This window comes from Ceratotherium simum, chromosome 31 (genome assembly GCF_057802395.1).
Source record: "Ceratotherium simum simum isolate JZ-2026a chromosome 31, ASM5780239v1, whole genome shotgun sequence".
In the NCBI taxonomy this organism is placed as follows: Eukaryota; Metazoa; Chordata; class Mammalia; order Perissodactyla; family Rhinocerotidae; genus Ceratotherium; species Ceratotherium simum.
In genome coordinates, this window is record NC_141930.1 from 13878019 (window position 1) to 13905340 (window position 27322).

At 42.8% G+C, this 27322-nt stretch overlaps 1 protein-coding gene across 1 annotated transcript; it reads right to left on the reverse strand.

The window, feature by feature from the left end:
* Positions 1–52: 52 nt before the first annotated feature.
* On the reverse strand, positions 53–27025 carry RDH10 (retinol dehydrogenase 10). Its single transcript, XM_004436282.3, has 6 exons — positions 26052–27025; positions 24170–24405; positions 4597–4695; positions 3246–3391; positions 1500–1631; positions 53–1416 (listed from the first exon to the last, which is right to left on the reverse strand). The coding sequence occupies exons 1-6, from the start codon at positions 26338–26340 to the stop codon at positions 1293–1295; spliced, it is 1026 nt and encodes a 341-aa protein (XP_004436339.1). The 5' UTR covers positions 26341–27025; the 3' UTR covers positions 53–1292.
* Between the last annotated feature and the right edge of the window lie 297 nt (positions 27026–27322).

The following is a 27322-nucleotide window of genomic DNA, read 5'->3' on the forward strand; positions in this document are numbered from 1 at the left end:
GATTTTCCCTACAACATTGCTGATAACTAATAATCACACAGTCAATTGCATGTAAGTTAATTCTTTAAATTTAATCAGTCCTTTATAAAACTTCCCAGTTAATTAGTAAAAGATGGCTTATTTCAATAGCCTTAAACATTGGTCGCTATTTAAACAAGACATTCTAAAAAAAAGCAATCACATAATAGTTTATAGTAATTTACAAGTGGATGGTATACATTTAGATACAGAGGTAGAAGTTCACTTTTACAACGTTTCACTAATACACATTTACCAAATTCAAGGCACAAAATAGTTTGCTTTACAAAAAAATACTGTAAAAATGTCCTTTGCTGTTCTACAACGTGAATAAAACTTGCAAAAGAATCTTTACACCCTTCCATACGTACTCCATAGTATACGATTTCTTCCCCCTCACTAATCATAGTTGGCACAAAAATGGGGACTTTTTAAAATGCAGAAGTTCCCATTTTTAGAAACTGTTTCTTTGCAGAGCTGCTATGTATTCTAGATAAAAGAAATGAAACACAGCAACTTCCTGAGGAAAGGGCACTTTCTGTATGCAGCAAAATTCATAGGTAGAAAATGTATGATCTTTTTTGGATAACTAGGTCTCCAGAGTGATAGATACTTAAGGAAAGATTTCAGAGATAACATTTAAAATTCGGCTAACGCTTCAGTCATTCTGACTTTAAGAAAGAGACCTGATCACCTTTACTGTAATAATTAAGCATCATTTACTTCAAATTGATGGAGATTCAAAATTCCTTTTGACAAGAGCTGTACATACAAACACCATGAAAAAGCCACACAGGCTTTGCAAAACTGAAACTTAGAAAACATGAGAAAATATAGCACTATCAGTCCTTGAAATTGCAAGGGTGTCAGTCGGCTAGAGTTTAATTACAAGAATTAATAAACTCTACGGGAATTAAGAGAAACCACACAGGTGAAACACACCGTAGTTATCATCTCTAGACTTGCTGCTTGTTCAAAAAAATAATGGTAGCCTGGAGATGTCCCGACAGTGCTTGTCTAAAAGATCTGACTGGTTTTAGGGTTCTGCCTAAAAAGGACCCCGTTGGCAACAACTGAAGCTCACTCTCGCTGATGACGTTTTCCCAGTACTCTAGTTGGTTAATTTACACTTTATTTTTTTTAAAAATTTGATTAAAAAAAAAAAAGTCCACATGGATTTAGAATCTCGAGAATGTCAGTGATGCTGATGTGGATCGGACTGAAACCTCTTGATCGTCTTCTGATAGAAGTGATATTCCATACAAAAAAGACGCTTAGATTCCATTTTTTGCTTCGTTATTGTTTGTGGCTTGTTTTCGTTGAGCGATAAAGGGGTACATGCACTTGTCTGCTCCTAGGAACCGATACATGCACACGACGGCTTCGAAGGGGAGGATGCTGAAAACGGAAAGCCACGGTCGTTAGCAAACGCGAGATACGTCGTGTTATTAAGTGACGGGGGCGAGGGGAGCCCTCATTACCTCTTCATGAAAGTCACGATGTACATGAGGCGGGGGGTGCAGATCATGGGCTGGTCGGTGAGGATGGCTTTCATGGCCTGCTTCACACAGTAATCAGGTTTCAGAGGGGGCAGGAAAGGCTCGATTTCTTTCCTGAAAGTTACATATTCAAAAACATGAAATTAAGAATTAACACAAAATGGGGAAGACTGGAAATATACATCAAAACATTAACAGGGACGGTATCCGAGCGACAGGATTTTGGGTCCATTTTGTTTCCTTCATTGCGCTTTCTGTACTTTCCAAATTTTCCTACCATGAACACATTTTATTTGCACAGTCTGGAAAACAAGTTTAAAAAAAAAAAGCCCAGCAAAATCAGTCTACTTTTCTGTAAAGCGAGAAAGTCCTATCTGTAAAATGCCTTAAAATGAATTTCAAATTATTTTATTTTTTTCTTTCAGTAGAAACAGGAGAGGGGGTTTGGCATAACAAACATGAAACCCAAACAAGATGCCAAACTTTTAGTATTAAGTGTAGTTAAAATGATGTGTGTAAACACTGGCATAACCTTTCTGAGTGAAATAAAAGTCAGCTGTAGACTTTCCCAGATGCCTGAATAGGGAAAGCCAAGGTATTTTCTCTAGGGGGCCTCTGAAATGAAGTGTATACAAACATCCTACCTTCAGCTGAATTCATTAAGTGACACGCTGAAATAACCTAATAATATAATTTATTTCTTTCACTCTTCACTTTTCATTGTCCCACCACAGCTTTGGACACCTGCTGTGATGCTAAATAGGAAACAGGGCACCTCAGACCCTCAGTGACTGGTTCCTAAGTATGTAAGAGGAAAAACACACACACACACACACACACACACACACACGACTGCACACACGCGTACACACACGGGAAAAGAGGCACAGCTTAAGTCCGTTCTCAGTCCAGACTTGGAGTCCGTCTGCCTGAGACTGGAATGACTCAGACCACCCTCCACCTCCTCCACAACTTGGTCAGGTTCGGGATGTGTTAAGAATGGCCCTGACCAACAGGGAACTGGTTTGGTTATCTTCCTCTGCCTTTCAAATCCTTCCAAGCAAAGATCTCCAAGTAAGCATGTCTTCACAAGTATCCTCCTCATGATTCATGGTTTTGTTTATTCTGCTCAGCTCAAGTCAGATTCGACTTGACATTTCTATTCCCATATGCCTCCTTTCAAAGTGTGTGGGTATTTTATTTCATTTTTAGTAAATCTAAATGGTTCTTTTCATTCTGTCAGAGCGAATCTAGCTACATACACTCTCTGCAGAAAGGAAGTTCCAAATCTGGAGTGTAATATTCCAGGGTCTTTTCAGAGGAAAGGCTGCGACTGTGACGCAGCCTGTGACGGTGACATTGTTTCGTATCCAAACCAAAGTCACATTTATTTACCAATAGTAATAATAAAAAAAGAAAATAACTCCTAAAGAAGTAGCTTCTAAGGAGAATCTTGGGCATTTGTTTTCTCCTTGCAGGAGCAGAGAAGCCATTTCCCATCTGATGCTTCTAGATCAACTTCTGCAAGCTAATATCAGACCCTCGTTCGTCAGCCTTACACACTCCAATTTTATACACCTTGACCAATGAAAACTACAGGTTAACTGTCAAGTGATAGTTATTAAAGCACAAGGCTGACCACGTTTGAAGATTCAATTCCACATATTCTCCCAGGATGGAAAGATGATTTTTAAAACAGCTTTTTCTCAGTAATAGATTCTCACTGACCTGATTCGACAGCCTCTGAACATGCCAGTGTCTACGAGGTAAGGGCAAACCAGCGTTGTTTTAATTCCATCCTTTTCAGCAGCCTTTAACTCATGGCTCAGGGATTCATGAAAACCCACGACTCCAAATTTACTGGCACAGTAATCCTGAGTTAGAGGGAGAGGCAACAGAAATACTAGGTATGTGCACAGATGCCCAACCAAACCCAGGCTTCCCTGGGCCCATTACTCTGGTTACATGTTTGATACAAAAGGCTACAGGTGACTAAGCAAAGAAAAGGAAAGCATTTTAAAAGACAGGTATCTGATGTGGTTCAGGGCAGAAATAATATTTTCAAAGCAACAGCAGAAACAGATGAACACTTTCTGCCACATCAACGAAGTATCATATTACTTTGGGAAGTTACCACAAAGGATTCTATGAAAGCTAACAAGCTGAAGTTAAAAATGGAGAGAGATTCACTTTGAAGTGTCTGGAAAATTTACAAATGGTCTCTTGTTCAGTAAAGGGACTGAAAAACCAGTTTGTTTAAATTAATGCTAAGAGAACAAAGGCAGGTCTAGCTTAGGTTATAAGTTGTTATGATCCAATTTTCTTTTTAGGGTAAAGTAAAAATGAAAATGATAAGTACACCTGGTAAACTTAAACTGGAACTTAACCCAAGGACACATGGTATAGAAAGAAAGTTCTTCTCTATTACCCAACTCCAAATTTAGGAATGGAAATGCAGGATGCAGAAGCCATCTACTCTGTGTCGTTTTGTGTATTTGCCTGGGGTAACGTTTTTAATTTTACGCTACAGGCACCCATAGGACAAACAGCACAGAGCAGTACACATACACATGCTTTATAATTTGAATATGGTGAAGAACGGGGTTTGATTAAGCCCAGTTCTACAAACTGACAATACCAGACACCTCACATCCGCCCTACCATCTCATCTGATGAGCTAATACAAGATGGCTCACTTTTGGCAGGCTGACCAAAACAGAACGTCAACCTTTGGCCTCATTTATCTGTTTCCCGTGGCACTGCCACTGCCCTCCACGGTTTCCTTCTTGACCCTGTGTCTCCCTGCTGTCACCAAGCAAAACTGCTAATGAAAATGGGGCATGCCGAGGACTTGCCCACCTTGTCTTGCTGCTGCCGCTTTGTCAGACTAGCGTAAGTGATTTTACGGCATTTCCACAGCTGGCCTGGGTGACTTGGAACACTCCACAAACAGCACACAGGTACGTGCTTTCGTGGGCTCTCATGATTGTACGGGCACAGGTGCTCTTCTTAGGATTTTAGTGTATTCGTCACGAGATAAACCGACTGAATGAAGGAAATGTTTTTACATTTGACAAACCTCAACTCCAGCGGTACTGAACAGTCCCAAGGAACTTGCAACTGTCACAATATGACCATGGTTAATCTCCAGCATTGTAGGAAGAAAAGCTTTAGTGGTCTGAAAGAAAAAGTAAGATTCAGGCTTTAGAACCGACATGACGAGTTTCATCTAAAACCCAATCCAAGATCACAAGACAAAGTTTCACCCACATAATGTTACATTTCCCAATTCATTTAAAAATATTTCACGCTTATCAGAAAGAGAAGATCTTTTAAGCATCTGGTTAACTCAGCACCGTATCATTGGCAGGGCAGGCCTATTATAAGCCGTGACCAACAAGACTGTAACACAAGAGCTTTTGGGGACAATGTCCAGAGATGAAAAGAAAGCCATTAGCAGAAGGCTCTTTATCACCTTTCAAGTGATAGTTATCTGCTAATCTAAACGACTCCCAGGTCAGAGATCTTTTCATGCTCATGACACGTTAGCACAGCGATCTCATGGTCTGTGAGGGATCTCCAGCCTCCCCACGAACAGGTGCCTCGTATTAACGTTTACTTTACACGGCTATGTCTAAACAGTAAAAGACCCGTGAAGGAAGAGAGCTTCCAGCATCATCTTCCAGCATCCAAGGCTTGATTACCAAAGTGTACTAACAGAAGGCAAAATATTTTAGGATGCAAAAAAACAGTAAAAGTACAGAATCATTTTAATGAAAAATACGTCATAATGCTAACTCTGCACTGACAAGAACTTTTGGCATTCTGAATGCCCACATTCCACTGTGGAGTCTACTGGGGAGTGACTTTCCCACGGAGGCAGGTGACCAGCCACTCAGGGTGGCAGAGCCCGTGGCAGAAGCTCCAGGACAGTGGACCCAGAGGTGGCACTGATTTCTCACTCACTAAACTCTCTTTTCCCTCTAGCTCTCTTGCCTTCAAGACGCAAGGCTGTATTTAAAAAAAAAATTACTTCAAATTGCTTAAGATGATCTATTAACTACTCTACCGGGCTCCCAACAGTTTTATAACCTGCTTCTTAAAAGAAAGCAGCAAAGAGCAATCTGTCTACTGTTGAGTTATATCCCACTGCCAACACAGCTTCCCGTGATTTATGAAGTTAAAAAGACCCAAACACTACACAGTGGCCTTAAAGAACAGTTGCATTCCCTTCTGAGAGGATTTCCTGGCTGAGGGATCACTGAACGTTGCATAAATATCTAATTTGTTATGATAACTTTTGCATGTACACGATCAAAAACAGTCATTCCATTAATTTTGAAGTTCTTCCATGTTCCAATCCATGATGCATACAGTTGCCAGATGAATCTTTGTGAAGCATCCCAAGGTCTTCCCCAGTTTGACTCTTGATCATCACATAGCAACCCCCGCCCCCCGCCGTTCACACCCCCTCGTCTGGGCCTCCTCACTGCTGTTACCCATGTCACACTTATTCTCACCTATAAGGTTTTACCCATGAGCTCTTCTCTTTTTTGACAATCTACCCTCAATGCTCTCCTGTGTACAGTTGGCCCCCATATCTGCAGGTTTTGCATCTGCAGATACAGAGGGCCGACTAAGGGACTTGAGTATCTGACGGGTGTCCTGGAATCAGTTCCTCGCAGATACCGAGGGGCGACTGTAATTCAAAGTATAATATTAATAATAATATTAATCACATATTTACATAGCCTCTTAGCTTTTCAAAGTGCTTATGTCACCAGAGTTTCCCAATAATTCTCTTTTGAAGGTGTTAAGCCTTTATCTAATATCATTCTAGCCCATCTGGACTTTGCCCATATTTCTTTAAGACATATAGTCAGTACCATTTCACTGTAACATATAATTATATGTTTTATGGTGTTTTAATTTTGATTGTTTTATATTTACTTGTCTGGCTGCCCCAGACTAAACTGGAAGGTATAGATTATTCTTTCCAGTATTAAGGGAGAAATGCTACCCTGTGGTAGGCCCTGTGGAGGAGGGACGTAAACAATACTTCTCATGTATTCAGAGCCCTGGCATCCTGCTGGATGCAAGACACACAGTTCAGCTTGGTTTTATTTCCTTGTAGTAGTAAGTGGGAATGGTTAGGGTAATTATGATAGTAATTATTATTTTGGTCTGCTTGATAGCCAAAAAAGGCAAGAGGCGGCACTTCAGGTCATTATAGGTTCAATTTTAAGCTCTATAGCTTATATATGGCCATTATATCACAGAATTGCAATAAAGTAACATTTCAAAGCTTATATATTCCAATCTAAACTAGAAAACATATCCTTAAGTAATCAAGTCTGTAAGTCCGCTTTTAAGTATCTGGTTATGATTGTTCCCAGATTAGCTAAACAGTATAAACTTTAGTCTTGATGTTATCCAGAGATCATTTCTAAGTATTACAAGTTTGCCTAGTCTTAGACAACAGGGATAGATTTAATACGAAGGGTCCTATTTTTAAGTTCTTAAGTAAGTAGAAGGACTCGATACTAAATCCTAAGAAATTACACACAACATAGAATACCAGTAAGAGTTTCCTACCTGGTTACCTGACAAATCTGAATTGCTGACCGTGCTCGTTCACATGGCCAGCGTCCACTGTAACTGTAGCTGGTGGCTGGCCCTGACCAGAAACACACAGACACCAAGAGGGTTGGCTCTAATGAATTCCCCGTATTCCCGTGCTACGTTGTTGCCTGAAGGTGTTAAATGACTAATCCAGATCCCCAGCACTATATAAAGGTAGGTGATAGAAGATTAACAAGTTACTGCTTCTTAGGTTTAATTTGTGGCAAGGTTCTGAAACTGATTAATGCTCCCTCCCCCTCCCCTGAAATCAGTCTGGTAATAGTAACTTATTCATTCAACAAGCATTTCTTGAACATCTATTACATGCAGGTGCTGTATTATGACCCAGCCAAACAATGATGGATGAAATGGGAACTGGTCCCATTCCTGTCTCTAAGCAGAATTTATACTCACCAGCACTTAACTGTGTTAAATCAGCACATCAAATACAAAACAGTTCTAGTTTATCCTTCACAAAGGCAGGGTACAGCCTGCATATTCTAAAAACGTGATTTGGGTCTGCTTCCTCCACTCCTCCCCAAGTAGAAGTACTGGAGGGGACCGTTTGGAGGGACATTTAAGCTACTGGTTTTGTATTTAAAGGAAAAGAGAAACAAAAGAATCTAAACATGGCTATGTGACTAAAATCTTTTCCAACTGTGGGTTGTGAACATATTTTTCTGGGAAATACACTTCACTTTTAAGCAGCTAGTAAAGTGTGACACTGGTTTGCTTGCTTTAATATGAAGCTTTCTTTTGAGAGGGAGGGACTAGTTTAAAAAAAAAGGTGGTGGTAGTGGAGGAAGATGGGCATGGATGTTAGCCCAGGGCCAGTCTTCCTCAGCAAAAAAAAAAGAGGAGGATTGGCAGATGTTAGCTCAGGGCCACTCTTCCTCACAAAAAATAAAAAAATAAAAATAAAAATAAATAAAAAGGTAGTGGCAGGTTCAAGTTTCCTACAAAACGTGATTTCTTTGCCTAATCGGGGACAAATTTAGCCTTCTGTATATATGAAATCCAATGGTCCTTGCATTTTCTACATTCCAAGACTAAGGCCTATATTCTTCATTTAGAAAGACTCAACAATTGCAGGTCTAATACCGCAGTTACTACCACAACGCCTAACAATGCGGAGAACAACAAGCACGGCGCTGAGGAGACTGGAGCTGGAGTAAGCCATCCGGGGCCATGGGCAGCGCTGGAACGCAGACTGGTCGTCCCCAAAGCCAGTGTCACACACACAGCTCCTACCATGTGCCGGGCAACGGCGAGGCTGGGATGAGAGCATTCCCATCAGGACCACTCAGGTTTCTTTTGAACCTGAGTCTTCAGGGTTCCCGCTGGAGGCTGAGCCACATGACTGAGCACTGGGCTGTTAATCATTTCCTTTCCTGCCTGAATGGAGTCGAGCAATTACCGCTCGTGCGTTATTTCCACAGCCAAACTCCTGCCTTATATCTGGGGCACATTACCAAATAAACTTTGATCAACACTAATTCTAGTCTTTATTTCACAAGAAAAATGCTACAAATGGGTGCCTAGAAAGCATCACATTTTCAGGAATTTTCCCAAGTAACCTGACTAGTTTTCTTTTCTAATTACTCTTGCCCGCAACAGTCTGGTAGACGACACGTGAGATAGCACAGCATATTCCGACCTTGACACACTTTGACAGCACAAAGAAACCTGGCACTTTGCAATGAATTATTAATGTGCACAAATATTGTAGCATGTATGAGATGGGGACCGGCAAAAGGTGAAGTGCTAGTTGCCATGACACCAGTCAGTTCAAGCTAAGGTTCCTGATCTTTAACTTTGTCTCAAAGAGGCGTTGGGAGAACAGAGAGGGAAATCTGAAGCGCACACTCAAACGGCTTAGCATAAACTCATGCAAGTGCTGCCATCAGTGAAACTAGGAGGGGCAACTCAGATACCTCACCCAACACCAGAACTGCGGCATTATCCAACTGTAAGGACAGATTATCTAGGTCAGGAGTTACCACTAGTAAAGGGAGCTGTAAAGGAAGTACATTTGATCAGTCACCAGAGTTAGTGGTGCCAGTGCTGGTTGGCAAGGTTAGCTAGATACTCGACCTAAGTCAGAGAACTGCACTCCAACGCAATGTCCTCTTATTCAAATATCTAAGAAACAGGAGGACGTCTAGCTCTTCATCAGGAAAATACGGCTGACTCTTGATGGAAGGGGTGTCAAAGTCAGTAACCAATATAGACCCATCGGTATGTTCTGTGAGAGAATTTAGAGTTGGAAGGGACCTAGGGATTATCTTATCTGCAAAAGAGAAAACTCTTAATAATGGACTCTGGCTAAAAAGTGTAATGATGGCTCTTTGATTACCTGTAATTAATTTTATCACAAGTCTCTAATACCATAATCTGCCACCAGCTGACAGGGCTGCTATGTGACTAAAAAGGAAAAAGGACATTCAAACGGACACTGACAATCCTACGAAACATTCTTAACAAGTCTAATATCTCCATAGCTCCTCAGGGTTCCTCTTCAAAGCACTGTGCGCTTTGAAAGATAACTGTAAAGGTCATATTTATAACATAAACAAGAACTTCTTAAACAGAAGTGTGACTGGACACAGACATGACACGTCACATCTCGAGAAATCTTTGAATGTCAGGTTTACGCCAAATTAACTTCCAACAGTTCCAACCCTCCAGATCACTCTTGGTGCTTTTAATGACGGACTGCAATGCAGAGCCTGCAGCTGCACTGTCAGGACAAATTAGCCTAGTTAAACGAAAGAGAATGTGAAGAAATGCGGTATCCAGCAAAGTCTGACTTTTGAAATTTTAAGACTGATGACATTTTAAAGGTGTAGGTAAAACACCCAGAATGTGTTTTCCATATTTGTAAGCAATTCTCGGTTAATGAAGACTAAGGGAAAAGCAATGTTAAATTCTCACAGCAGGAAAAGGCCTCATACTGTATTTTTGTGCATCTGCACCACTGTCCTATGGTCAATTCAAGAAAAGGCATCCTTTTAAAAGAATCATTTTGAAGTGTTTCTCTCTCATTTGAATGTCCAAGAAAGAGAGTAGACTTTCGTCTCTAAAGAGGACCATAAATCCTATCACAATGGGAAAAGGATTAACACCATCAGCACATACACAGGACAGTTTTCCGACGTATGTTTAGGGGTTTTCAGAATCTCCAAATAACAGCAGTATACACATTTGAAACAAAAAACAATCAAGACTCTACTGAACACAGGATATCCAACTGGACAGCCTTATGGCCCCCCTCCCAATGGTTCAACAGCTCTCCTGGGGTTTTGCTGCTTCTGCCTGTGTTGCTAGGAGAGTAACTTATCTTTATCAGAATCACAAAGGAACATACTGCTTATTTACAAGACTAAAATGACATCTGGTGGCATCCTCCTCTGAAAATTCAGCCACTGCTCCTGGAAAACTATGATTCAACAGTACAAACTACTGAGGGCATTGAAAATATAGCAAACTGTGTTAACAAGCTTAACAGGATAAATCATTAGTGTGTTCAAAGATTTAAAAATGGTGACCTACTCCCAAGCTAACCTGGGAAAGAACCATATGGCTAAATAAATATTCTTAATTCTGTACACTTACAGGTACCTGCTTAATATATATACTGACCACCAAACTTTAGAAATTTCACTTTGACTGTAGAAAGTATTACTTGAAATTTTCATTACAAAATTGTCTTCAGTTGGGAAGTAAAACCTAAATCTATATTTGCTAGCAATATAGTGACTTTAAATATTTTAGCTGCAGTTGACAGTGCAAATTCTGAAATTCATGTAATTGGATGACAGCTTTTTTTTTCTTTTCTATTTTGGGTGTGTTTGTAGAGACAGAAAGGTCTCTTGACAAACTGTGCAACAGAGCCCCAAGATACTGAAGCCCAGAACTACTCTCTCAGACGTAATAAAATGTTCATCAAAGTCTCTGTCTATCAGATTGACACACAATGTTCTCTCTTTAGCTATAGAGGAGGGACTAAAGAATATGTCATAATCATCAAATTCGTACCAATGCCACATCTACTATCCTTGTTATTATTATTATTTTGAGGCTACAGGGATTAGTGTAACATTTGGAGGCATCAGCAGTTAATACTTGACACACATGCACAAGTATACTCCTACAGTTGCCTTGTAACCAAGAAGCTAATAAAAGAGCTCGGCTTTTCAAATGAACACCTAGATGATGACACCATTAGTTATTCAGCAAAATAAATGCTTCATTAACTCGCTTTCCCACTGTCAGAGCATGAAATGAATCCAGCCTGAGGCAGCGACTCAGATATCTACGTTCTCTTACATTTTACTTTGCCAGTAAGGAGATGACTGAAAACTCAATCTATCTGGAAAGTACGCTGGCCTTTACAGTCCAGAAACCATCTCCAAGGTTTCTTGGCTCAAAGTGTCATGACGACTTATATCTAATGATTCTTTCTTTGATTCCTACCACGCATTCAAAATACAAGTCGTAACACTGAGGTATTACTTGTATAAGACTCTCGTAAATGACTCAATAAGGTATCAACTCCATTAGTGAGACTGCCAGCATCTGGTAAGTAGTAAAAATATCTATTCATTGAACATTTATATGTTATCGTGGCTGTGCCTTTTAAAATTATGTAACATGAATTCATGCCTTATAGGAAAAAAAGTACAAATTATCTGCAAAACGATCATCATTTTTCTGTGTTTTACTTGAATCCATGGAAGCTCAGTGTGTTAAAAGAAACTATGAATGCTGAACACTGTTTCTGAAATGCTGTTCTCCCCGATCCTCCCCCTGGTGGAGTCCTAGAGGATCAAAGGAATGTTCTGTGATCTCCCTCAAGCTCAGGCCCCTTCCCCTACTTAATAACTCTTTATGGAATAATGAACATTACCCACAAAATTGCAGCCAAACAGTCTGCTAAACAACAGGTTGTCATTAATCCCTTTCCTTTGCCCCAAACTCAAATCACATCTCAGAAACTGTAATAAAGACAGATCTTCCAGAGGGCAGAGGCTTCGGTTCTGCTCTAGTGACTAATAACCACCTCCATGAGGCATAAACACGTCTTGAGCTCAGCCACTGCTCAGGCCTGACTCCTGTGCCCCCCATTCCAACAGCCCAGCCCTTATGGCCATCTTCCATCATCCCTTGTATTTCATATGTGTAAATAGTTCAAATTCTTCCCTGCTCTCTACTTTGCTTACTGGGGAGTCTTTAAAAAAATTAAAATCTTTACCTAAATAAAACATAAATATAACCAAGAGGTTACTTCTGAAAACTTATTTTATTCTTAAGCATGTACTATAACAACCTAGAATTTACTCACTATATATGAGGGTCTGTGAGTACCTATATGTGTTAGGAATTTGTGAACCTCTTAAAGAAACTGAAAACTGTAGAAGCCACCTTTTCTATAAATCAGTGGTTCTCAAACTTGGCTACACAGTGGAATCAGCCAGGGGAGGTTTTACTTCTGATGCTCAGGCCACATCCCAGGCCATTTACACCAGGGAGGGAATTGGGCAGTGGGAGACACCCCAGGTGACTCCAGTATGGAGCAAAGTTAGACAACCAGGGTTCTAGAACACAGTATCTCAATCTCAGCACCACTGACACTTTGGGCTGGGTAATTTCATGTCTTGAGAGGGCTGCCCTGTGCACCGCAGGATCCCTGGCCTCTACCCACTAGATGCCAGTAACAAACCCACCGGTTCTGACAGGGAAAAATGTCTTCCAGATGTTGCCAAACGCCCCTGAGGCGGACATGGCCCCCATGAGGCCCACTCTCTAGAAGGAACACGCACATTAGCAAATCAAGTTCCATACAGTCCAGTGATGATTTTTTCTAAGCTCTAATTCTCATATTGTAGTGACATTTTTCTAGGTTTTGAAGACATTCTGGGGTTAAAAAAGATCACAACTTAAATTTGGGCTCAAAAGCCTATCACTGTTAGTTCATATGTCAATACTGTCAAACCACCACTCCACTACTAAATTAAGAAATATCTTTGAAGGACGCTAATGCCGAAAACATGCCAGGGGCCAGGAGTGGAGGGGAAGGGGGCACGACAGGCAGGGATCCTGCCCTCCTGCAATGTATTTCCTGGGCAGGAAGAATGGAGCTCTTCAAGGTATGGCCTCGACTTTGTACCACGATGCTCATGGCTTTGGAAACTCAATCCTGGGCACGGTGACCAAGGGGACTAGTGAGCAAGAGGGCACCTGGACTCTTCCTTTTAGACACTGGACTAGAACTCAAATCAAAAAATAAACCTAGACCAGGGCAGACCCCAGAGTGTGAGGTTTGGCATTTTCCTAGTCTATAAGATTCCTAATTGGCTGATTAGCTCAGGAAAAAAAAGGGGGGGGGGGTGGAGAGGGAGAAGGAGAATATTGAGACAGTCAGAAGGAAAATAAGCATTCAAGAGCAGCTCCTTCTTAACCCTCCTGTGCATAAGAATCACCTGGGATCCGAATGAAATGCAGATTCTGATCCAGCAGGTCTGGGAGGGGACCTCAGAGTTTGCTTTTCTAAGGTGTGGCCTGGTCGGGTGATGCTGTTGCTGCTGCTCTGGACCACAGGTTGAGCACAACGTTCTAGCGTGAGCCAGGGAATCTGTCTACTCCAAACCTCAAGGGGCTTCAGATCAATTTCTCCTAGAAATTCAGCAAAACAGGCAGAGTAACTTCCCCAGCCTCTATCCCACCAGTGTTCTTTGAACCAGGATATTAGGGGCTGGGAAGCCCCATTCTCCACTCCCACATCCTTCTCCCAGCAATGCTTCTCAGACAAAGGCCGAACGTCACAACCCCCAGAGCTTTGTACGGATGACGATGGGAGTTTACAGACTGACTCTATGATTTTTAGCACTAGGAAGCCCCTCTGCTGTGGTTTGAATGTTTGTGTCCCCCCTAAACTCACGTTGAAACCAAATGCCCAATGTGATGGTGTTAGGAGGTAGTGCCTTTGGGAAGTGATTAGGTCATGAGGGTGGAGGCCTCATGAAAGGGATTAGTGCCCTTATAATGGGGGCCTGAGAGAGCTCCCTCACCCCTGTGAGGTTACAGCAAACACAGCTGTCTGTGAACCAGGACGCGGGTCCTCATCAGACACCAGATCTGCAGAGCCTTCATCTTGCACTTCCAGCCTCCAGAATCACGCAAAATAAATTCTGTTGTTTATCAGCCACCCAGTCTGCGGTATTCTGTTACAGTAGCCTGGATGGACTAAGATACCCCCATCCCTGTCAGAACACGCTCTCAACAAGAGACCTAGAATTCTTCAAAATCCTTTCCTTCACCCACAGAGGCTTTGACGGCTTAGCTTTCAAGACAAGGAATTTAGACCCTTTTTCATTTTCCACATTTACCTTTCTGAAGCTTTCAGGATTTGGTAAGCCTGTGAGAAAATCCTACCTAGGAAAAAACTACCCCTTTAAAAATCAGATGCTTGGGCCATAAGTTTGGACACCGTCAGCCAGACAAAACTACACAATTTTGAAAATCCATGATTAGCATTTTCAAAGGCAAAGCTTACGGAGTTATCTGGAATTCTGATCCTATAAGATTATTATGTAACAGAATAAAGGTTTTACATTTTCCTGGAGATAAGCTTAAAAAACAAACTAACTAAACTAAACTAGAACCTCACTGTGATTGACATTTTGGTACCAAGTATTCACAGGATTTTGTTCGGCCAGTCCTTATGGAAGAGCCCTGTTTATTCACTACTCTTCGTGTCCAGTGTGTCAATGCTGACACGCAAACTAGGAGGGGAAGGCAGGGGGCTGAGTGACCATGGCTGTCCTCCATTGTTCTCAGTGAAGTAACCACCTCAGTTACGGACCATGGAAAATTACAGAAAAGGCACCCAAAAACAAAGGAATTAGGCCTTGGTAATAAAATTCTAGTGTGGTATTGGTTCTTTAGTCTAGAATTTTACATGCTTGTCTAATTTATGGAGCAAACTTTCTGGGGATATTAAGCTAGAGTTAATTAGTCATTGCTAAACCAACCATGCTAATAAAAAAAAAAAATCAACATTTGAAGTTGGATTCTTACATTACACCACAGGGCAAAAGCATAAGTGACTCACAGAAAAATCTACCAGGAGCTTTGAACATGTAGCCCAGATAAGTATTTGTAGGGGTTCTAGGTCCAGGGTCTGGGTCCTACCTTCTTCCTTCCCCAGTGGTAACCTTAGGCAAGTCCCATAACCTCTCTCGGTTTTTCTCCTCATCCATCAACATGGGGATGATGGCTCTACTTAATTCAGGGTTGCTGTGAGGCTCAAATGAGAGAAGAGTGTTTATGAAAGGGCTCTGTAAAATTTAAGTGCTATATAAAAGTACAGTAAGTACACAGAGGCTCATTAAGCATATATTTATAGGCTATTTTGGTGATAAGTGCTATCTATTTTTGGTTATGTTGTTTCTTCAAGTTCCTGCAGTTCCTAGTTCTTACTATGTACAGTTCCCAGGCCTCCTGCCCTCCACGCAGTGCCAGACCACACTTGCGGCACAAACCCAGTGCCTGACCACTGGAAGAAGACTCAAAAACATACCGCTAAGCAGCTGCCTCAGCTGCCAATCCCTTTCATCCAGAATCCTAGATGATGCTGGGAAACAACAACAAAAACACTTTCCAATAACACTTCTTTTCTGACCCTTTTCTTTAGTCCTGTTTCACTAGAGCAGAAAACAACTGTTTTAAAATATAAATATAAATGACAATGCTTGACAGAGAAGAGTCCAGCAAACGTAAAAATACAAGTTAGTACAGAACTATTTTAAAATAATTTATTAGACCTGATGTTTCTCTTTCCCATGAGATTGTAGAACTATTCCGTTTAAAAAAATCCTTGAGAAATCAGTAGGGGGCAGTATGTTAATTACAATTTGCAGGTGGGAAAATTCAGGCTTTGAATTTTAAGTTTCACTTGTCCTCAAAATACCCATGTGCTTACATAAAGTTACACCACAAATATTTTCCCAGTTACACTGATTTGGGAAGTGTTATTTTGAGCCCCATTGTTTAGAATAACACTAAGAAGCTGAACCATGTTAATATTCAAAAATTCCAGTACTAAGCTATTCGAAGGAAAGGCAAGAAATTCACCTTTTATGCAAGCAGCAAACGAGAGAGAAACACTGTTGTTTCCCCAAGAGAGAGAAACGCTGTCGTTTCCCCAAGCCAGAAGACGCCCATGTTCGAGATGTTAACACCGTTGCCACCTTTCACACATCTTTGTGTGATCTCTGAGAGTTTCACACACCAAGTAATGTTTTGTTTCCAAATGTGAATTCATGGTAAGTGGCTTGTCAGTTGGGCTAATTTGACAGCACTCAAGGTTGTGGCAGTAATTGCCCTTCCTTGTTAAATATTCTAGCAGCATTTGCTGCAGTGTTGAAAGTTTTATGATCATTATGAGAGGATATTCAACTTTTTCCCCGTGGTTCACTTAATTTCAGTTTCAGAGCATTTAGGAAAACGGTCCCTGACAGGTGTGAACTTGAGTTTTAAGAGAATTGACAAATAAAGTTAAAAAGAAAAAGGAATTCAAGAATGGGCCATGCTGGGTAAGATCAAGTAAAAGATGTTAGCATTCCTTCTGCTGAAAGGCGTCTCCTCCAGTGCAGAGATGGCGGAAGCCTGCACAAACCCAGAGATGCAGGTGACCGGAACTGGCTGGCCAAGTGCATCAGGGTCAAAGTGATTAAATCCTAAGTCAATTCTCTGACAGCCTTTACTCTGAACAATGGTATCCCAACACAGCATTAGGTCACAATTCAGGGAAGCTTTCCATGGCTGCCCTATTATGGGGACCAGCTGTATGCTTTACCTGTCTGCTATATATTTTCCAAGAAAGAATGAAAAGACTCCATCCTCTGAGTTATTCTGTGGTTATGCTTACAAGGGTCTCAACCTAAAAGGAGTTTTTAGGTCACTTAATAGAACTAGAAGGGGTCAGTTCTTTGACTAGCTAACTACTGTAAGTAACCTCTGAGATAAGAAATCACTAATTAAACCAAGAGAGATTAACACATTTTAATCTGATCCCTGGAGTTACAGGCTCAAAACATTGGATTTAATCCATGAGTTGAGGCAGGAATAGTTCCCTATGTCTTAAGGACTCTCAGAGTTTGTCATACTCCAAAGATTAGCTACAAAAGGCCCTTTATCTTGGGAAAACTACCGATTGTGTGTAGAAGGAAATAAGATACAAATCCACCCTGCCAGTACACCCCCTAGTGGAATTTCAGCATAGTACAATTTGGGGGTCCAAAAACATCCTGGGTATTTGGGACTTAACACAGGCTCAAACGGACTTCTCCAAGCCTGGTGGCTATAACTGCACCATAGTCACACGTCTTCTCCTCATCATTCATTGAGCATTCCAAAACAAGCAAACAAACTAACAAAACACATCACCCATACATCTATCCATAGAGGTGGATATCTGGACTAGATAGAGGCAAACTGACTACTTGTCATAATTGAAACAGGCTTAATTTTAGTTTCTGAAAGAACTAGAACAGAAATTTTAGATGAATCTGCTATTAATATTCCTGAATTCAAGAAAAAAACTTAAATGAAAAGGGGTTTCCTGCTTAAAATTATTCTAATTCCCAAGTGAGGTAATTAAGCTGCTTGAAAGGAATTTTCTGATTGCCACATCTTAGATATATTCAAGTTACTACAGTCAATGCGCTAGAATTTGCCAAAGATCTTGAAAATCTGAAAAATGATTAGGATAAAAACAAACTTGAAGGGAGAGAATAAATTGAGAGAATGTGAGCAGTTAAGCATTTAGCCATAGGGTTTGCCACTCTTCTCTAGGCCCCAGTGACCCAGTCCTGCAGTGAATGACCAAGGACTCTGCTGGGGCACTCTCCATTCAATCAGTGTTGGCATTAGCACAGGTTACAGAATGCTTCCACTTGGACACGTCTTACAGACTAATTTCTACTTGGGCAGATAATGGATAAAGCCCTGGATGTAGAAATAATGAGGGAGAAAAGAACAAACACCAACTTTGCTTCTAGGAGTCGAGATAAATAGCACGAAGAGGTGCTTCGTGCTCCTTCGTGCTCAAGAGAGGGCCATTCCTTGAACCAGGAATTTGAGACTGTTCTACGAGGACTGTCCCCTTAATATAAACTATTAAGTCAACGTGAAAATATTGTGGATGTGTCTGTTCTTCTTTCTCAGGAGGAGTGATACATTTTGTCTGAACTATTCGACTTCTTTGGGCTCCCAGTAAGACAGGACTCAAATGGCAGAAGAGCTGAGCGTGCAGGGCTCCTTCAGGGCACATGAGGTATCCAGCCTGGCTGGAGTTTAGGATATACCAGGGGTTATGATTGGCGATGAGCTTGAAGGCAGGTAGAAAGCAGCTTTGGAATGCCTAAGCTGCCACGCTAACGAGCCTGGACTTCATGCTGTGAACAGTATGGTCACACAAGGGTTTAGGGTAAGTTCTAGTCAGCGTAATCTTTAAGCAGGCATATAACAAATTCAAGGCTGCTTAGATAACCCTAGGTTGGAGAGCAAAGGCTGGAAGCAGGGAAATAAGTTTGGCAACTCTTTCCAGAGTCCACACGAGAGGTGATGGAAGTACAGAGGAGGAGGCAGGCATGGAAAGGAGGGGATGAAAGCAGATGGTGCAACAGAACAGTCAGGATTTGGGGACCCAGGAATGTGTGCAGGATGGAGAATTGAAGACACTGCTGATGTTTCCAAGCCTGGTACTGGCCACCCCAGGGAATTCAAGAACGGGCGGAAAAGGACTTAGTTCAGTTTTGAGACTTGCTGGTCTCAGGGAATGCATGGAACAGCCAAGACAGCTGTGTGGACCCAGGAACTGTCTTAGAAATCACAGTTGAAGCCACTGAAATAAACAGATTACCCAGCTCGAGGTACACAGTGAGAAGAGGTTTGAGCACACAACACTAAAGAGTCACCACATTTTGAAGGCAGGGAGCCTAAGAGGATTGGGAAGACAGGAAGAGAAGCAGGAGAAAGTGGGCTTATAATGGAAGCCAAGGCACCGGAGTTTCAAAGAGCTGCTCAACAGGGTCACACTGTGTAGCAAGATCAAGCCACACATTGGATTTGGCAATTCGGGGAACACTTCTACTTTTTCATACGACATTGGCTACTTAGCAAGATTTTCTAAACGGAGATAACCAGACACAGATTAGAACATACATCAAAGATGTTGGGAAGATTTTTATAGGATGGTTCCCTGCTCATGCCAATTACAAAAAGTGACATTTTATCATGTCATAGACGTTGATTTCTCATAGTAATAGATTTGGGCCCAGCGCGTGAATACATCAGATATAGAAACACAAAATTCAGTGAGCATATGATCTTATTCTGTGTTAGGAAAGAAGGCTCTGGAATGACCCTGTAGGGCATACAATCCCAGGTGTCCAGGCAGTTGCTATCTAAAGAGATGTTCTACTCAGTTTTTAACTGTGACCACAAGAATTAATAAGATAAAATACGCTTACCCCATGTTAATTTACAGTTCAGTTCAAGACATAAAGTCTTTATTTCTAATGCTCAAACATTTGATTTTTATGCATATGATAGTATTTAATAACAGAAACCAGATCTAGTACAGATGTAAAAATAGGCCACAATTCCAAGTTTTTAGTAGCTATCTTAAGACGGGAAAACAACACTCGGTAAAATATTTAGTCTAACAATTCTTAATATTATGGTTTGGAAGAGGAAGTATTGGCCAAGTAGTTTTATATGAATACTTTAGAAATTTTTAGATTTAAAAAAAAAAAAAAATTCTAAATCTAAGAGACCTTGAACAAAACTAGGTTTCTCTAACCAGAGAACAGAGAAATACAGTATTTGAGATTAAAAACCAGTAAATCACGTAAGAACTTAAACATTAATGATTAGGGACCATTCATGAGATATTAGGCACAACCATAGCACTCACGTCTTTAAGTGCTACATTACTCAGATCTAGCTGGTGGGCTTTTACTTTTCCTGGATGGATTTTAACTAAATAGACTTTAGACATTTAGATATAGATAAATGCCTAATTCAGTAATTAGTACTTTAAAACTGTGAAACCTTTTAAGTTAAGTGGTCTATTAATTAACTACCAATTATCTTGTCTGACTACCATATCAATAGAAGTAAATTACCGACTAGCTATTTGACAGATTTAGTCCTTTACCATGCAAAATTTCTTCAGAACATAAAAGGCCTGGAGTTAAATGCTTTTGCTTCCCCCTTTTGGTTAATCAGGGATCAATTTGCTGCTCATGTATCAAGGCCAAATTCAGCTCTTTGGTCAAAAAGGATCTACAGATAAACTTTGTCTTTTGGAAACGGCAAGCTAAGATTCCACTCCTCTTAAAAAATAACAAGTGAAGCAATATTAATGTTTTGGGAAAAACATGGGTTTGCAGTTCCTGTATGGGGGCCAACTTTCCCTATTTCAAAGGAGACTAGAGAGGTATTTTCAAGCTTTTACGTCTCACTGAGATACAGAGAGAGCCTAAGCGAGTGGTTTTATGACTATGCCAAAGTTCAAGAGCATTGTATTGCACACATGCCTCATGGTCTTGTCCTAAGCGTGAATGTTGCACAACAGATTATGCTGACTAGAACTTACCCCAAATCTATCACTTCTTGACTGGTGATCAAAAGGAAGTTCCTAGGAGAGCTGTGGTGGTAGAAGAACACTGGAAGATGAAGTGTCATAGCAGAACGGAGGGTTGTGCAGAATAATGTCAAGTATTGTAAAAACTTCCAACATGTATGGAAATAATACAAGGTTAGGAAGCAAGGAAGGAACTGCAATATGAATCCTGTCCTTGAGCCCAGCCATTGGGAAATAGGATTGGTGGCCATACATCCAATTTGAGCTTGATTCAACTTGGTATATCAATACTAGCCTTCTCCAAGTTGCTAGCCTTGTACCAATGAGCAGAGTTTATACACTATAGTAAAAATAAGCATACAGGTTGGGCAGGGAGAATGGAAAAGTTGCATAAGAAAACAAAAGCAGATACAAACAATAATGAATATGAGCCAGGCCCATTTTGAAATCTCATCAATCTTACATAGCTTGAATTAGTCCAACATACTGCTTACCTTTTGAAACTTCAGATGACAGACCCATGTGAGCATTCTCTGAATAGATTATCTTCTAAATATTTAAGCAGAAGCCTAGCCTATATCATCAAACATTTATTGAGTGACTGATGAGTAGAGTTCTGTTCCAGGCAGGAGAAAACAAATAGATGTATATAACAAGCTGCCTTCAGACAGCTTGCCATCTACTTGGGGATTTCAGGGTACAATGTGTAAAAAGTTACAGCAAACAGCACATACTATGCACCAAAGGATGAGAGTGACAACAAATGCTGCATGAAATTAATGGAAAGAAGAGAAAAAGCCTTAGACAAGTCATTTAACTGCAGCTTCATCAGAAAACAAGAGATTGGACAAGATGATCTCTAAGGATCCTTATAGCTCTAATATGCAAAAAACCAGAAAAGGGCTGGAGTGGGGAGGAAAGGTTATATTAATAATTTGAGCTAGGCCTTCAAAGGTATATGGAGTGGAGGAAGAGCACTTTTCAGGCAGAAGGGATAGTATAAGGAATGATTTGGAAGTAGGAGCACCCACAGCTTTTCAGCGGAAGTCCACATGGTCTTCTATTTCACTGCATACGACTCTTAGCTCTGGGTCAGGACCAATACACTATTTATTATTTTATGAAAACATATCACCTGCTACTTAGAAGTCTGGCCAAGATGATCTGTTCAAATGACTGAACAAGTCTTTGCTCAGCTGATCTACTTTTTAAAATGTATGGGGCAATTTCTTTCCCCCACCTACATACAGTAACAAGACACACTGGTTATTTTTTCCGAAGGAAAATAGCACATGACAATACGTATTTGAACAGTTACCACAAACATTTTTCCCTAAGGGGACTACTGAAAGGGAAGTTGAATTCAGGTGGTCTTACACCATTTAAACCAACCCCCTCCAAAAAAAAAAAAAAATCACTGTAAAAATTATAGTAAGTCTTCTTTTAAATTTTAGTTGCTAGATCTCAACTTCTTAAAAGGTTTATAAGCCTCGGCAAGAAGTCAGAAATTCCAACTCTAAAACGAATTTTCTGATTCAATATTGAAAATAAATTCTTAAGTTTAGATGCTTAGAGGAAAAACAGCTGGAGAATTCAGGAGCCTCCCATATTTTAATAAGAAGTGACGTCATTACTGTCGAGGCTTCCAAGAACTCCCTAAATTGTGTAGTTAAGCAACATCTCAAGGCAAAGTAAGGACTCTGGGAAGGTGGTATGTTCTTCCTTGGTATATAGATTCAGTTCCACGATAATTTTTCCGTTGGAAATTTGATTTAGTTTTCTCCTTAGGTTAGAAAGTAGCCTAATGTTAGAGGTGCAGTATATCAATTGACGTGCGTTTTCAAAGCTAAATAAAATATCTGTTTCAGGATGACAAGTTGACCAAAACGAAATGGAGTTTCTATGGCAGCTTCATCCTTACCATTCTTCAAACATAAAAACTACAGTCCACCTGCAATTTACCTACGTCTTTTATTTTAAATAGTGGTTATTTGTTTTACTCAGAATTATAAACACACAAGATTCTTGATAAACCATATTGCCAAGTTTATCCAGTTGTCCTGGCCTTTACTCACCTGATCCACCCTTTGTCACCTGCCACCTGTTCTTATGCACACCATGGCAGCAAGGACTTGTATTGTTCCCCCACCCCACCTCACACAACACACACACCAGCACACTTAAATTCCCCCAAACTTTATTTGGTAATCTTCTTACTCATTTAAAACATAGATATGTGTTAGCTCATGTCATTTATATGCTCGTTTCTAGAGGTTTGGAAATGAGTTAAATAAAGCTCATGTTTAAAAACAAAACAAAAATAAGCTTCTTCCAGGATCAGAGAAATGGTCTGATGTTCACGGAGCAACATTTGAATAAGCACTTCTAAAGCCAGATTAAGTTTTTAAGCAGTTGCTAAAAAATTAATGAGGTTTAATGTGACCTATTTAGCAGAAACAATTCTTTGTTGTGTTCTATTAGAAGGTTAATTTGCCTATGGAAAAAAACCGAAAGCCTATCTCCCTACCCTTTCTTTATTGGATCTTACCTGTCTACAAAAGTAAAGGGGAGATACGATGGCGGGGGAAAAGCACCAAGTGGGTCCACAGTGTACAGTTATAGGGGAGAGCTGCACACCTACCATTTCTGAAGATAAGTTTGGTTGAAAAACTGGTTAGTTTTGTCCCCAGGGCAGTAGAAGGCCCTCTGCTCTCATCCTTAGATGCTGTACTAGCTCTGACCGTTAGAAGCTGATATGTCCCTGTCCCCTATATAGTGACTCTGTGGTCCTATCAGGGTGACCTAAGACAGGTCTGTTCTCCTAAGAGAGGCACCTTCTAAGCTGAGAAAGTTCTGAGATAACTCCAACAAGACAATGCCACAGACCCTGTGGACAGTCAATGGATGTTAAGTGACTGCCAGGGTGGCCTGACCACTCCCAATGGACCACAAATGCTGATCTCAGAATCTCTGGCACTTTCCAAAATGTGACTGAGCAGTAATTTAGAAGCCTAAACTCTGACTTTAGGAATTCATAAGAACAACCAATGTTTTACAAACTCAACAGAAACTAAAATAAACAAATCCAGGGTTTTATGCTCCCTCTTGTTATTTTTATGGCAATCTTTCAAACTAGTTCAAAATGTTCAGTCCCCTACCCTCTCAAGAAATACTGAATTGGGGGAAAAAACAGAAAACAACTATTTAATAGTAACCGGCACACACTGTAATTCACCATGGGGGAACAGCGAGTTAGAAGGAAGCTTTGTGGTAAAAGAGGGCAGGTGACTTTCAGGCTGGTCCTGAAGTCTCCCTCCTTCCCAACCTTCTCATTGAAGAGGTCCCGGTAATAAAAAACAAGGATGTTTATATTTACCCAGAAGTGTGCGTGGCAATTAACCATCATGGTTCTCTCAATGAGCTCATCAGGACATTCTAGAAGGTGATGCCCAGAGACCACGCCGGCATTATTGACGAGGACGGAGACCTCGCCAACCTCCTTGCGGACCCTCTCGGCCGTCAGGTAGACATTCTCCCGCTTTCCCACATCACAGGTATAGGTAAAAACCTGCAAGTTACAGTGGGGCAGAATTTCTTCCTCACCATTCCCAGCTGTCCTCAGAAGTCCGGAGGAAGGGAAAAAAATGGGACAGAGAAAGGGGAGGTGGTGCAAAATGTGAGTCAGAAGGCAATCAGGACAAAGATCACACAAAACAAAAATACTACAGTGAGCTTCAAATTTCTAACATGGTAAGGCTTGCCAATGACTGAACTTACAGCTGCCTCCCTCCCCTCCAAAGTCTTTGGGAATTACAGCAATTTACTGGATAACTTTGCTTAGGGGAAAATCATGTAATTGTGACAAGCCCAATACAAGTCAGACCTCATGGGATCAGTTTCCTGGAGCTAGAGACACCTGGAAAGAACTGATCTCAGCCCAGAGAGTAACACCCCCTCCTCCAAAACACACACACTCCACACTCCTCTTTTTGGGGGGAACCGTGGTCAGAAGCTGCTCTTACTCTTTCGTATGAGCACCCTCAAAAGGGAAATGCTCCTCAAGGCTCACAAATCAAAACCGGAATTAATAATCTGAATTCATCCAAAGCCAAGAAATGAGCCCAAAGTTCCTCATGAAAAAGTGGAGGTCACTGGTTTGTTCTAACTGGAGTAGCTGAACTCCCCTAAGAAGCACCCACATGTAAATCACGTTCACAGGTAAATATACAATTGCACCACATAAGACCAAAATTTAAAAACCGAAGTCTCTTCCCTGGTTTTCAAATACCTTTATTATTTTGGTTTTGGCAGGGAGCACAAAAATCTGTATTTGCTACCCCTCCATACCACTGTTGAAATTGTAACATGTTTGACCTTTGATTTTCTGACCTAAAAGGCAGGTGCCAATAGCTTTGGTGACAAATGATCAATATGGGGAGGGGTGGTGCCCATTATTATCTTCTCGATATAGTTCAATGTTTTCCCTGGAAATGAGGAATTTTGTCAAAACGCAAGAGCCATTATCAAATTTCCTGGACCAAATTTACGGTTGGTTACGGTCTCTGCTTTGGCCTTTAAAAAAAAAAAAACACCTCTCAGATTCAGGTTAGTTAATAAAATATACAGAAATGCAGATTTCCTGAGGTTATCAAAAGAGTGGAATAAATTTCCAATACGGCTTAAATCCTTCAAGCGCCTTCCCTTAACAGGCAGGGCATCTTTCAATCAGGCTAGTAAGTAACCTAACAACTTACTTATCGCTAGTGAAACAATGTAATTATTTTCTCGCAGCTGAAGTTATAGTGAAATCATCAATGCTCCCTAGTCTAAGCGGTTCAGGCCACAGTAACACATAGACACGCATCAGTCGAGTCTGAGAACAACTTCCCAAAGACACTTGAATTCCCCATCGCAAACGCGAGTGAGGCATTTCTTTAGGATTCAGACCAGTGCTAACAAGTTCCCTCTGCCTTCCCTATCCTGAGGGCTTAGGAAATCAGACATTCGTCCCCAAAGAGACAGGAGCTCCGTTTAGACAGGGGTTTGGCACACTTTCTCCTTTCTAACACAGAGGTGACCATGTTCCTTCACCACGGGGCAAATTCCACCCGCAGAAGCCCGGAGAGTGGGGGCGGGGGGCGTGTTCCCTTCCTCGAGAGCCGGGCTGACCGTGACAGCGGGGTTTCGGGGCCCTCGGGGGCAGGGCGCGGGGGTGGGGGGGCTTGACCCAACAATGCCCGGGCGCAGCTCCGAGTTACCTTGCAGCGCCGCGGCGTCGGCCGCCTCCAGGTCGCGGTAGATGTGGCGCACCATGCCCGCCGTCTCCTCGTTGCTCTGAGTGTTGATGTCCCAGAGCACCAGCAGCGCCCGGCGCCGGGCGAACTCGAGCGCGAAGAGGCGGCCCAGGCCGCTGCCGGCGCCGGTGATGAGGCACACCTGGCCGGCCACGCTCTTCTCCTTGGGCCGCACCAGCCAGCGCGCCGCGGCCAGCACGAACGCCCAGAGCACTTTGAAAGTGACCACGAAGAACTCCACCACGATGTTCATCGCGACGCCGCGAACCCCGCACGAGCCCGGCTCCCGGCCCGGGCGCTCGTCAGAGCGGCCCGGACGAGAAGGCTGCGCCCCGCGCCCGCCCCCGGGGTGCCCGCCGGGCGAGAGTGCGCGGCGCCGCTCCCCGCTCGCGCGGGGCCACTCCCGCCCGGGCTCGGCGCGCTGGCCCCGGGCTGTGCCCGCCGCGGCGGCCGCCCGGCTCGGCGCCTCCTGCCGGCGGCCGCCCNCCCGGCCCGGAGCGCCCGGCCGGCCCCGCTGCCGCGGCGGTGACAGCCGCGAGTCAGGCGGCGCGGGCTGCTCTCATGGCCAAGCCGCCGCCGCCCGAGCGTCCCCGGAGCCGGCGCGGCGGCTCCCTCTCAGCCCGGGGGAGGGGCGCGCGGCGGAGACGGCTCGGGCCGGCCGGCGGCCGCGGGAGTTGTCAACTTGACCCAAGTTGCAAGAGGGTGGGAGAGTGGGGTGCGGGGCCGCGGGCGCGCCGGGAAGGGGCGCCTCGCTCGGCGCCGGCGAGCGCTGCCCAACGGCGTGCAGCTGGCCCCGCGGGCTCGGGTCCCCTGCCCTGCGCTCCCCGCGGCTGTCACTCGGGCACCGCGCTCCGCCGCGCAGAGCCGCTGGCAAGTCGGAGCGCTCCCGGCCGCCTCTGAGCGGGCTCCACGCTCCGCGCTATATAACCCGCGACCGGGAAGAGCCGGCGGCGGCATCGGCCCTCCCTCCGCTCGGCCCTCCCCGCCCCCGGGCGCACCCCGCCCCCGGCCCAGCCCCCCGCCCGCCCGCCGTCCGCCGAACCGCGGCGGGGCAGCCCCTCTCACATGGCCGTGGCCGCAGCCTCCAGCCCTCGTCGCACCTCCCTCCGCGGCTCACGCCCCCTGCCGTGGGGTGGCCCGGCCTCCGCCTGCCCGGCCCTGCGCTCGGCAGCGCCCCGGCCATCATCCTCCCACCGTCCGGTCCTCGCCTGTCCGTGTCTCTCCGCTTTCGTTAA